This window comes from Antennarius striatus, chromosome 12, assembly GCF_040054535.1.
Source record: "Antennarius striatus isolate MH-2024 chromosome 12, ASM4005453v1, whole genome shotgun sequence".
Taxonomy (NCBI): domain Eukaryota; kingdom Metazoa; phylum Chordata; class Actinopteri; order Lophiiformes; family Antennariidae; genus Antennarius; species Antennarius striatus.
This window is the reverse complement of record NC_090787.1, coordinates 11,701,311-11,713,580: the sequence shown is the minus strand read 5'-3', so window position 1 is coordinate 11,713,580 and position 12,270 is coordinate 11,701,311. Positions and strand designations below refer to the sequence as shown.

General features: G+C 36.7%; 1 protein-coding gene across 1 annotated transcript in view; it reads left to right on the top strand.

Moving 5' to 3' along the window:
- The first annotated feature begins 7,761 nt into the window (after positions 1–7,761).
- The window catches only part of LOC137605165 (general transcription factor IIF subunit 2-like), a 31,400-nt gene continuing 26,891 nt past the window's right edge, over positions 7,762–12,270 (top strand). Inside the window, exons 1-4 of the mRNA XM_068329629.1 lie at positions 7,762–7,827; positions 8,055–8,128; positions 8,241–8,259; positions 9,722–9,866. Coding sequence (XP_068185730.1) covers positions 7,762–7,827; positions 8,055–8,128; positions 8,241–8,259; positions 9,722–9,866 — 304 coding nt within the window. The remainder of the gene's footprint in view (positions 7,828–8,054; positions 8,129–8,240; positions 8,260–9,721; positions 9,867–12,270) is intronic.

The window sequence follows — 12,270 nt, the reverse complement described above, 5'->3', positions numbered from 1 at the left end:
CAACCACAATCTGTCCTTCTGCATTCCTCTCCTGGATACCAAACCTGCCCATCACCTCCTCATCTATGTCTTCTTTAATTGAGGGTGACTTTGTTTCAGCCAGAAATCACTTTCTGTGTTTTCGTATAAAAATCTCTGTCAGAGGGCTGCAGTGATAATGAGGGTAAAAACAATCAAAAATCCTTGAATCAGGAGAGGCTCTGGCCATGCAGAGTAAAGGGTCGTGTTCAGCGATGCAGGGCAGTGTGTCTCTGTCTAGGCCTTGTGTGTTCACTGACCGCCGCTGCTCTGAATGGAAGTCAGATGCTGGCTTTATTTTTATTGGACAGCCCTCCAGCAGAAAATCACAGTGTGTGTCACCACATACCAATGTAAGCCCACTAAATTCATTCATGAGTCCACTCCCCACCCCCACATACACATCAGCCTAACACTCAATTCACATGACTGCTCTTCATTGTCTAAAATAAGAAATATTATATTATAAAAATAGTAACATTAAATTCTACATATTATGTATACATATTTATAAACTACATAAAAACTAAAGCACTGTATACTATGTTGTAAATCACTAAACTGTATTATAATTCCTATTTTGCAATTACAATATATGGACACATGTGTTAGAAGTCAACTTTTCATCTGGCACTAAAAACTGCACCTCATGTAAGCCTTAAGAGTGTCTGGGTTTGGCTGATGCCAGGAAAACATTGCCTGCCACTCTGCAAACAAAAATTTTGTCAATGTCTGTGAAGAGTGAGGTGCCAAACTCACTTCACTCTTCACAGACATTAGCAAAATAAGCATACAATGGGAGGCGGGCAGTCCCTTTGTGGAGTACCCAAATGAGCAGCTTGCGAGGGGGACGGCGCCTTGCTCAGGGGCACCTCGGTAGTGCTTCGGAGGTGAGCTGACACCTCCCACTCTCAGCTCACACTGAGTGGGAATTGAACTGCTGATCTTGGAGTATTGGACGACCCGCTCTACCGCTCGCTCTACCAGTGAGCCACAGCCGCCCTGTTATACAAGTAATGTTCATGATTGATGATTCACACATTCAGTCATGGGTGCATGTGTGTATGTTGATCGGTCCACACTGCGTACATACTCACACCTCACATGTTACAGGTAAATGTCTCACAGTCAGAATACGAAGCCTCATACATAACCTTTCTGTGTTTGCTTTAGTGATACTACAGAATAGTGGTTTAAGCATGAGAACATCGTCTTCCTTTACGTTTAAAAGCCAATGTGATCGCATGATGTGTCAAAATATCTGATACCTGAACGTCTCTTTTGTTAATTTATAGACGCAGACATCTGTCTATTGTGTGTTCACTTACTGCGTGAAGTTGGTTCACACTGTGGACTGACATAGCATGGTTTCACATTTGCATGTGCCATCATGGGATGATAATGCCCATTAAGTGCTTAACTTGTAGTTTAAGTTGCAGATGTATTGAATCTTATTTGAGGCTCACTCTAATTTAAAAATGCTGAAAATTCATTTCAAAACATTTTTCTTATTTTTCCTTATTGCATTTACAGGCAAGTATACTTTCAGTACCATGAATTAAACAAAGCAGTAACTTTAGATCTTGATGCCTGACTGATGAGTGAAAGAGAAACATGAGAGCAGCAGGTGGAAGAACTGTATTTAATAATGAAGGAGAGAATATAAGACAGCAATCACTCACATTTAAGCTGGAAGTAACAATAAACTTGCTCTGAATAGGAAGCAGCTGTACATGTTTGTAATAAGTGTTGATGAATGTATTAAGGTTTGTCTTGTAAAATAATGTCTTATATGTTCTGAATGTAATTTAAGGCATCCCAGTGACTACATACTGTATTGTTCTATAAAAAGATTCCATGAAATGGTTCACTAAAGCACAACTTGGTAGTTAACTGTAGTACATGAGTACTATGATGTTTAATGTCTGTGGGAAATATTGTATTTTCTAGTTAAGCACATTTTTCTGATGGCTTCAGGTACATTTATAAATATGTTGTTTTGTGACATTTAAACACATTAAAAGACTTTAAAGTATAAAGCATTGTTCAAAACAGAATTACCCAAAGGACAGTTAATACAATTTATCAATCATTTAAGTGAGTTAAAAATTAATTAGCAAATATTATTCAACTCCCTTTAGATCTACGCTATTGGATTAGTAAAGGTAATATTGTTAAGGCTGCACTTTGGGCTCTGAGTAATTTTCATTTAAATTCATTTATTTTCCTAGTCCAAGAACTTATCAGGCAATCAATAAATAATCATAAGATCATTATAGACTGAAGATAAAAGTCACAGAAAACATTTTTCAATAATTAAACAGTAGAGGTGCAGCAGATTGTAGAATTGACAGCTTGACAAAAAACAAAACAAAACAATGGTCATAAATCTTCATAAGAATTCTTCACAAAACTTCAAAGATGGAGTTCTTCCACCTGAGGGAATCATTTTCAAAGGTACATTTAATGAAACTTCAGTTCTTTCTCAATGAAAACATTTCATCAACATTTATTCATACTCTTGAAGACGAAACAACCAGTAGTTGTTTTGCTTTGACAAATCACCATGTTTATCACGGGGTCACATAGAAAGACAAACACCCATTCATGCTCACGGTCATGGTCAATTTGATGTTATCAACTCAACTACAGTTTTAGTGGTGGGAGGAAGCTGGAGAACCTGGAGAGAAGCAGACACAGAGAGAACAAGCAAAGTTGCAACAGAAAGGCCCCGGGTGGAATCAAACCAAGGACCTTCTTGCTGTGAGGTAACATTGCTACCCACTGCGCCACCGTGCTGCCCGAGTCTCATTACGAATGCTAACAACTGACTGATGCCATGGTGTATTAAACGCTACAAAGGAACATATAGTCTAACTTTTCAAACATGTTACCTTGTTAACAACAAACACACAGGTCTTCTAAAAAGTGCATCATGTTAAAATATGTTAAAATAAATGGCATTCAGACAGGCTCAGGTTTGATATATCCACTGACACATGTGCAGAGGGATGATAGATAACAGACCAAACACAGTAAAACATTACATCACGAAGCATTTGTCACCTCCAGGAACCACACTGATACTGGAGATGTCATCCCAGCAGAATATTAATTATAAATACAGAGTGACAATTATGTCTACCTGCTTAGAGCTGCCATAGCAACAACCCTCGCTATGAACATCTATGGTAGAAATTTAAATAATGGGAATCATGTTTTATGATCCAATCATGTTAGCTAACTCTCACTTCAGCGACTTGACTGATAATCAGGCTTTAAAAACAATCATTCGTTCTGTTTATATCATTAAAGAACTGTATCAGAGTGTTTTTCAGTAGACTCAATTAATTTTACATTAGTGCACCCTTATTACAGCAGTAGTTGATTTCACACACCAGAAATGCCAACCTCAATACATGGATGACCTTGCAGGAAAGACAAAACGACCAGTCATTCGATGCCAAGTTAATTTTATCCCTGATGAAATGAAAATTTCAAACTTGGGTAATCAGAGAAAGTTAGACTTCACCTGCACACACACACACAGGCACGCAGGCACGCACGCACACACACACACACACACACACACACACACACACACACACACACACACACACACACACACACACACACACACACACACACACACACACACACACACACACACACACACACACACACACACACACACACACACACATTCCAGTGGTGCTGATAAACTGCTGCCACTGGCTGTAATATGTAATATTTTGGCTGTGTCTTGATGTCTTGAGCTCTCAGATTATTAGGGTTTATACGAATGTGCTGACGGCTGTTATCCCTGTTTGTTCAGGGTCACACTACTGAGAACACAGGAAGTTACATTCTCATGTTCCAAATTCCAAATGTTCATTAAAATTATTAAAGTATACATTACAGTTGTACATTTATCATGTCCACCAACAAAAAAACAGTGACAGAGCTTTCCCATGACATTCTGTTTAACAGCTTAATTTATCTACTTGTATGGTGTGCTGAGAGTACAGGTAAAAACATTGAACTTTTGACAACTATTTTGAGAAAATTACAAAAACCACAAGTTCTGTACGGTAATATCACACTGACCACTAAAGATGTCTGAAAAACATATATCATGATCTTATTTATAGCGGGGTTTTCTGCTATATAGAGGAAGGGCCATAACACTGCTGGAAATGAGAAATGCGTATCCCTCTTTGAGCGTCAGTGCATTCCTTTCACATTATGAGACATTATGTGTGGTCAAACAACAAAATGGATCGAGATCGGGGCCAAAGGAAAGAGCAGCATGTGTGTCATCTAAATGGAAATGGAACATCTAATAGGTTGCATGGTCGGAGAACCTGATAGTAATTTGCATTCCATATACTGTATAATGCTTGGAAATTGACACTTTAGTCTGTTGATGGACAGGTTGAAATTGCCATCTTTGATTCTCAGAGAAGCAATATATTGGGAATACATTTTATATCACCATATTTCCATATCAAAATAAAGTTTAGACAATAATAACTATATTCATCCATCAGCCTTACATCCTCTTTTAAGCAACCACTGCACTTAGAAGGCACATTTGGCAAAATTCCATTGTGCAGGAATTTCATTGTTGCAGTTTTATTAATATTTCTTTTATTTGTTTTCCGTAAAATTGTAGAGACAGAGGTATTGTCAGGATTCATTCATTCATTCATTCATTCATTCATTCATTCATTCATTCATTCATTCATTCATTCATTCATTCATTCATTCATTCCGACCACTACCATGTCAAGTTCTCGCAGTTGTCCACAAGGTGGCAGTACATACAAATCAGCTGCAGTGATAAAGGATATCGTTTCAGCATCCAGTCACTGCAGTTACACTCAGTCCCGAGTATTTGTTTGTTTGTAGCCGCATAACGATAGATATGTATCTTTACTTTCAATTGTATTCATGTCACACTTCAATGATTCATATGAAGGAAATTGAAAAGGAATCTCAATTAGGTCTCAAGATCTATGTACGTATACCTGACCTGGAATTCAGCAGCAGCAGCAGGATCAAGACTCAGTTCCTGGAATACTAATAAGGACACCTAAATTTTAACTGAGGAGAATCAAATTTAAATGGAATTTAAAATAAAGGGAATAAATTATGTATTGATTTCCTCAGTTTATCTTTGAAAAACTGAATGTTAGGTCTCACTTGGGCGTGAAGAATAAGAATAAGAATAAGAAATTATCTTGATTGAAAGGCTTGAAGACCCCTTTTTTAATGGGTTAATGACCAGTCATACATCTACAGCGAGTTGCCTGGACTTTCTTTTCAATTAGGCTTGAATTTTTTAAAAAATTGAATTGAAACATACCATGTAATTTTAGCATTACATTATAAATTATAAAATTGTTCTGGTATAATTCTTAACAGATATCACTTAATTCAAGATCTTTTATATAACAACTGAATTAATATGCAAACCAGAACAACTAAATACTTTGGAAACATTAACTTCAATTGTCTGTATCAAGAAGAACATTAATTTGTCCAATGATGGACAAATTAATGTCCAAATATTTAACTGTGGGAAATAAGTTCGCTGGTGACAGGTCAGGAGAGGGAGAGGGGCAGGTAAACTGTAAGTACACCTTTAAGGAGAGACACCATGTCACAGGATCTACTGCAGGAATGACTGCACTATCGATGCAAAAGTGTAGATTTTCTGTTGACCACAGGGTGATGCTACCAGTCTCTGTTAATAAAATCACATAGGTGTACAACAGTTCAGATACTTTTGCATTCAGTGACATATCTATTCACACACCATATTATTCATAATTCACAGTTTAAATGATTTCTTGAACAAGCCAAAAGTATTTTAGTATTTCTATGTTTCATACAAGTGTACAACATATTTATAAAATACAAATGCTTTTTCATGAACATTTTATTTTTGCCAATTAATGCTCATGTTACCATTTTTGAGAATATAAATATATTGACCTCTTGATTTGTCAAATTATTTCAAATCCTTTGGTTTGCTAATAGTTTTCAGAAGCATGTAAGCTCTTGCCTTAAAAGAAATTGATTCATATTTTCTCTGCTGATATAATTCTTACGGATACTTTATCTTGTTCTGATAGTACCGGTAATCATTAAGTCAACAGATGTTTCATTCGAACATTTTATGTCTAATTGTGGTGTCATATTAAATTTGTCGCAAATAAAATGACATTTCAGAAATAAAATAGATAAATTAATAAACAAATAAATAAAAACTAGATTACAGTGATTTGCAGGCTCCATCAGGGTGAGATTCCTTTTCATGCTGTTGATACTTTGGTGACATAATGATGCGACCTTGTGGGCTACAGTCCACCTACATTACACAGAAATGTGACGCATCCGTTGCCATGTTTGACCTGGACTTTAGTGGCTGGACCATCAGATTGAAGTGCAGTTCATTTGGCTTTGCTGTATAAATCTCACATGTGGGTGGTGAACATAAGTCTGGACTTCAGAGGTTATAAGTTCTGTTGCGCTACAATGGTAGTTTAGCCTCGCTCAGACCAGTTTAATCCACATTATAATTGGAATATTCAGTTAACAGCCAACAGAAGTTCCATTTAGAGTAACAACAATGAATAATCAATTCACCCAACATGATGTAATTAACAAAAATGGACTGCTGGGCCCCCTTTACCTTTAATACCTCCTCTTTTCTATGCATGATGTGCTGTAGTTCTCTGCTGAAATAATAGATGGAAAGACGTTGCTGTGTTATCAAACACCAAAACAAATAAAGTACACATGTGTATATTGGTGACATATTGAAAGATTTATAGCTACATTTCGCAAGATGTATACAAAATGTGCATAATCAAACAATGAGGTAGAACCCTCATTTTCTGTCATTTTCTTCAATGGTGGATGACATTTTTATGATCTGTACACAAAGTAACTTCCTATCTTAAGCAGATACATGAAATACCGAATTTACCCTAAACTCAGCTACTTATCAGTAGCAGCACTCTATTTCTACAATCATATCTTTTAATCTCCCAGATCCAGATTATAATCTACATTATAATCTGGATCTGTATCCAGTGGTAATGTAATGTACCCATAGCTGAGTACTTACTGTTGCTTGATCTTCTTCCATTTGTTATCATACTGAAAAGACATTTGAAACAGTTGTGTCTTGTAGTGTTGAAGAAACTGAAAGAGTGATCTGCATACACCAAACACGCCTGGATTCAGATCTTTTCAAAAGTTTTCATCAACATCTACCCTTAATACAATTTCAGCAAAATCAGTGGGGAATAAAAAAAAAAAAGTTTTTTTTTCCCAGAATCGTCATCATTACATTCAAGAAGACAAAAATGGCAATTTTTGTGAAAAAGAAGCAAGCAAGCAAATGTCTTCGAATGACTGTGGATGTGATCAAAGGCTTTAAGAATAAAAGTTGATTGAAGCTAATCGAAACAAACAAACAAACAAACAAACAAACGAACGAACGAACAAACAATAAACAACAGGCAAATAATAAACAGACATGCTGGTCAGATTTCCGTACTGTCTCATTTGCGTCGATTATTTTGTCGTTTTATTTTGAAAGACACACCAGGAAGTTTTATTTTGTAGTTTTTCTCGGTAATTGAACGCACCTGTATAAATGGAGGCGTCAGTTCTCAGGTGGTTGGTGTCGTCACACGTCAGGCTCCCTGACACAACAACATTAGAGCTATGTCCGATAAAACGGAGATTAATCTCTCTGGAGTCAAGCAAAGTCACGGCGTTTGGCTCGTAAAGGTTTGTCCACCTGTAGACAACTCAATTTACATTCGAGGGTCGGACAAATGTTTACTTTCTTATCTCATTTCTAAAACATGACGGTGTAAACACAAACACAACGGGATGGTTTGAATTAGACTACACTTGAATAGTCTCAAACTTACCCACGCTTTGACTGTTGTGACTAAAACAGCAACAAATGGACTAGTTTTACTCATTAGAATGACTCTGAATTAATCTCTCAGGTTCCTAAATATTTATCTCAGCAGTGGGAAAAGGCTACAGAAAAAGGAGAAGTTGGGACGATTAGCATTGGAAAGTAAGTTTTGAGAAGGTTGATTAAGAACCTTTAAACACATACATGCACATTGAGTTCCTATGCTTGAATTTTGTCCTGATAATGATTTTTTTTTTTTAAATTTACCTGACAGAAAACATGGGAAATCAGAGGTGAGATTGTTTCAGTATAATTCAGCATGCAAATCAATTTATTTTTCATAACTGTTTGCTTCTCCATTTACTTTGACTTTTTGTTGTTTTCCTTCTTTGCTCTAGCGAATAGATTCCAATTAAGTTCAGTCACTGGATTTCAACGCTTTTGTTATTTGTTTCATAAGAAAAACAATTATATAAACATTATAGTTAGTATTAATTATGTTAGCATTATGTGAAACAACTTGAGCTTAGAGCATTCCCCTTGTCACTAATCAGCGTGTCCCGCAGCAGCATTGATTATTGCAGTAATAATCCTCCTGTGGGACAGCAGCACACTCTTCTCTTCTCCTGGAGTGGCCTGAAGTTGCTTCTGAGGCAGTGGAGGAAGTTCACACCGTTGTCTCGCTCTCTTGCTCAATCAACCCTACGGGTTTTCAATCGGGTTCCACAGTGATGTCATTCTCATGTAAAAACTGCCCCAGATGATTTCTTATTGCTTTACTCAGACTTGTCTGCACCGGTTGTGGCTGTGATCCTAACCGGGTCTTTATTTGTGGTCAGTCTGTCGTTCACCTGGTTACATGAAGTGTAGGAGTGCAGACTTTTGAGCTGGGTGTTCCACTCCTCTGGCATGACAATCACACTATGCAGTCATGTTACTCCACCTGTGGCATTCTTGTAGACGTCATCTTCTCCCTAACATTCATTCCTTTTAATCAGAATGAGTTGATTCAACAAGAAAGTGCTCATTTTCGATTTTGTTAAAATTCTTAGTGTACTACCTAAGTGTTACTTAACTATTTCTACCTCTAGACTTCCTAAGTAATAACTACACTTTTTAGTCTTTATCGATGATGTGGTTTATTGTCTTGTCACTTTGCAAATGAGTGTTTTTGCAAGCAAAATATAATTAATTCATATTTGGCACTCATTTAACTTCTTGTCAAAGGTCATTGAAAGAAATGGAGTTGATTAATGATTAATCAAGTTATCAACTGACCTAAAATTATGAGTCATTTGTTTTTATGCAAAAACGTGAGTGATTCCAGCTATTTAAAAAAAATCATTTAAAATGTTTATGCAGATGATTGGACAAGAAATGTGTAGTTATCCATTTGGGTCTGGTTATAATGAATAACTTTCATTATATTAGAGAGACCATTAAGCAGATGAATCCATAATGAAAACCGTCATTAGTTATAGTCCTTTAGAGAAGAATAAAAACTAGCTCTACCAGCTTCACAGATAACATATCAGATAAATATTTGAGCAATGTTATTTTATGTAATGGGGCCATGCTAATAGCCATTTCTCTGTATTGACTGCTTATTTTCCATTCTAGTAAAAGAATTCATATTTTTCAAGTGCTTTTACAAGGTGTTGTTGGCTCTATCAAATGTGACCTGAACTGATGAATTAAAAACTGAGTTGTCAATAAGACTTCTCCACAGGGCTTTGACTCAGCTGTGTTTGCCAGGTACGTTTCAGTCTGAATGAGGAATTGACTGCCCTGGGTGCTGTGGGGGAGAACGATGCATCACTGCAGGTCCCAAAGGATCACCCCTTCACTATGCACACAGTAGGTGGACAGACCATGGTGGTCTTCAGTCAGAGTGACACAGGTCAGTCTCAAATCTGTTTCTTTTGTGTGAGGATGTTTTAAACTGAAATACACTGTCTGAAATTGGCTAGATGTCTCTGTAATAGACATGACAGAGTCTGTATTTCATGTGATGATCAAGGCAACACAGATGTTTCTATCCTACACAGATATGAATGTTTGCAGTTGATGGGTTGAGCAAAATTGTTTTGAGGAATCCTGTTAACCAACACAGAGACCAGTAAGGCAAAGCAGGCAAAATACAACTTTTGTTAAAGGAACGGGGAATATATATATATATACGAGTGCAGCATACAATCCTATGTATTTAATAGTACCTATGACTTTATTTTAACTGATTTGCAACATATTCGTGTGGATTGTACTGTAAAATCAAAATATTCAATGTGGGCTCTGATTATATCAATGATGTTTTCTGCCTGGCTCACAGCATCATTCTTGTGTAATTGAGCCAAAGGCAGGGATTTGCATCCATCCCAGTTCTTAACATACAGTATGACTGCATGCTTGTGTGTTAGCGTGATCTCTACGTTATAATTATTGTGTTACATGGGACAGTTCCACTGTCATGTTGATGTGTAAGGCAACTGACTAACTAAACTAACTAAAATTACTATTATTCTTTCAAGACATCTGGAAAAAAATGCCAAAAGACAGCTTCAGTTTGGTGAAACATGAAATTAATAACAGGATGACTGTTGTTTTGTGTCTGCAAGTGTTGTCAGGGTTGTGTTGTTCAGCTACCATGAAATAGCTGATTCTCATGGTGTTATTTTGAAGCTCTGCTGACGGTGCCTTGAAATGAGTGTTGTTACTATAAAAGTTAAGCAAGCAGAAGTCTAAAACAGAGTGACTGACCTTGATGTATTCTGGAGAGCGAGGAAAACATGCATCTACTTTCTGTTGCTGATTACCCTGGAACAATTTGTTCAAATGTAAGAACATAATTTACAGATGTGACTTTTAACAAATAATGAAATACTTTATATTTCACCATGAGATGATTTGTGTGCAAGATTCATCATGGTTGCTTACGTCGTAATTCTGTCTGCCTCTTATTATATATGGATGTTTGTTGCAAGAGAGGTTTCTTTTTTTTTTTTAGCTCAGGGGGATATGGCTGATTGCTGTGAAATGGCTGTTGGAGACCAACCGTAATGCAAATAGAAGCTGTAGATTCAGGTGCCAGTCTGCATTACATAGTAGTCGTTGTGTAATGTTTACTGAATGCATTCAGGGTTGTGTCCAGATTGCATGTTGTCAGGTGTTGAAGAATATCAGTGTGTGAATAGGTTTTAAATTTAGCCCTGAGCCCGCTGTCTTTGAAGCACCGTCCTGTTTCTACCGTCAAAAGGACAATTAAAAACCAAATAAAAACTCAAGTTTGTGATGGGTGTTTCTGTGTACTGTAGGAAGGCACCTACAATCAAAAATCACTTTGACTTTGAAAATGACCAAGAGAAACAGGAAAACATTAGAATAATTTCATTAGCCAGCTGAGCAGGCAGCCAACGAGGTTCAGGAAAACCAAAGGATGACATGAATTGGATTATTTCTGCCAGCAGCAAAGCATCCTGTTTATTTTGACAGATGCTGGTAATGATGTGTATTCCTTAACTCGGATCCAGTTACATGCTTCTCTAACTTGACACCATTTTACTGTGGATTTATGGTAAATGAAAGCAATTACAAAATAAATTTTATCATCAATCATTATGACCACATAATTGTGTATTATTCTGCAGCATTTTCAGTCAGAGAAAATAGTCAAATCCTTTGAAATATTCAGTCAGAATTTAATGTTCGTTTAGGACATACAATGAAATAATGATTATGTATTAAATTCTTTTACAGTCCATCTAACTTGAAAAGTGTCACATTGGTTTTTAATGAAGTTCTATGGTTTTGAATTGTATTCAAATTAATATTTACTGTGCGCCCTCATTCTCGCGGTTAATGAGTTCCAGAAACCACACGTGATTAACAAATTCTGCGATAGAGTGACAAACTATCTTATTTTTTACAGTAATTTAAATGTTAATGACCCCATACTGATATTAAACCACCTTCTATCTGTTTTACCCTCACCCACACTGTTATCAACTGTTTAAAGCACTTTTGTTTCTCACGGAAGTCTGAGACTCATGGAACGGAGCGTACTTCCAGATGTTGTCAGCCAATAGAATGCGTGTACGGTATCACGTGACTGCCTACCAATAATCCCCAAAGTCGCTAGTGTTGATGCGCGAATGTGCGAGGGCGCACTGTATATTATAACCCCCCCACCACCAACATATGACCCTTTACATGTACTAACCACAGTAACTACTGGATTAGACTTTCTGCTTGTCAGTACCATGACATCAGGTGATTTTTTTTCATAAGGTACATCATGTAATTGTCAG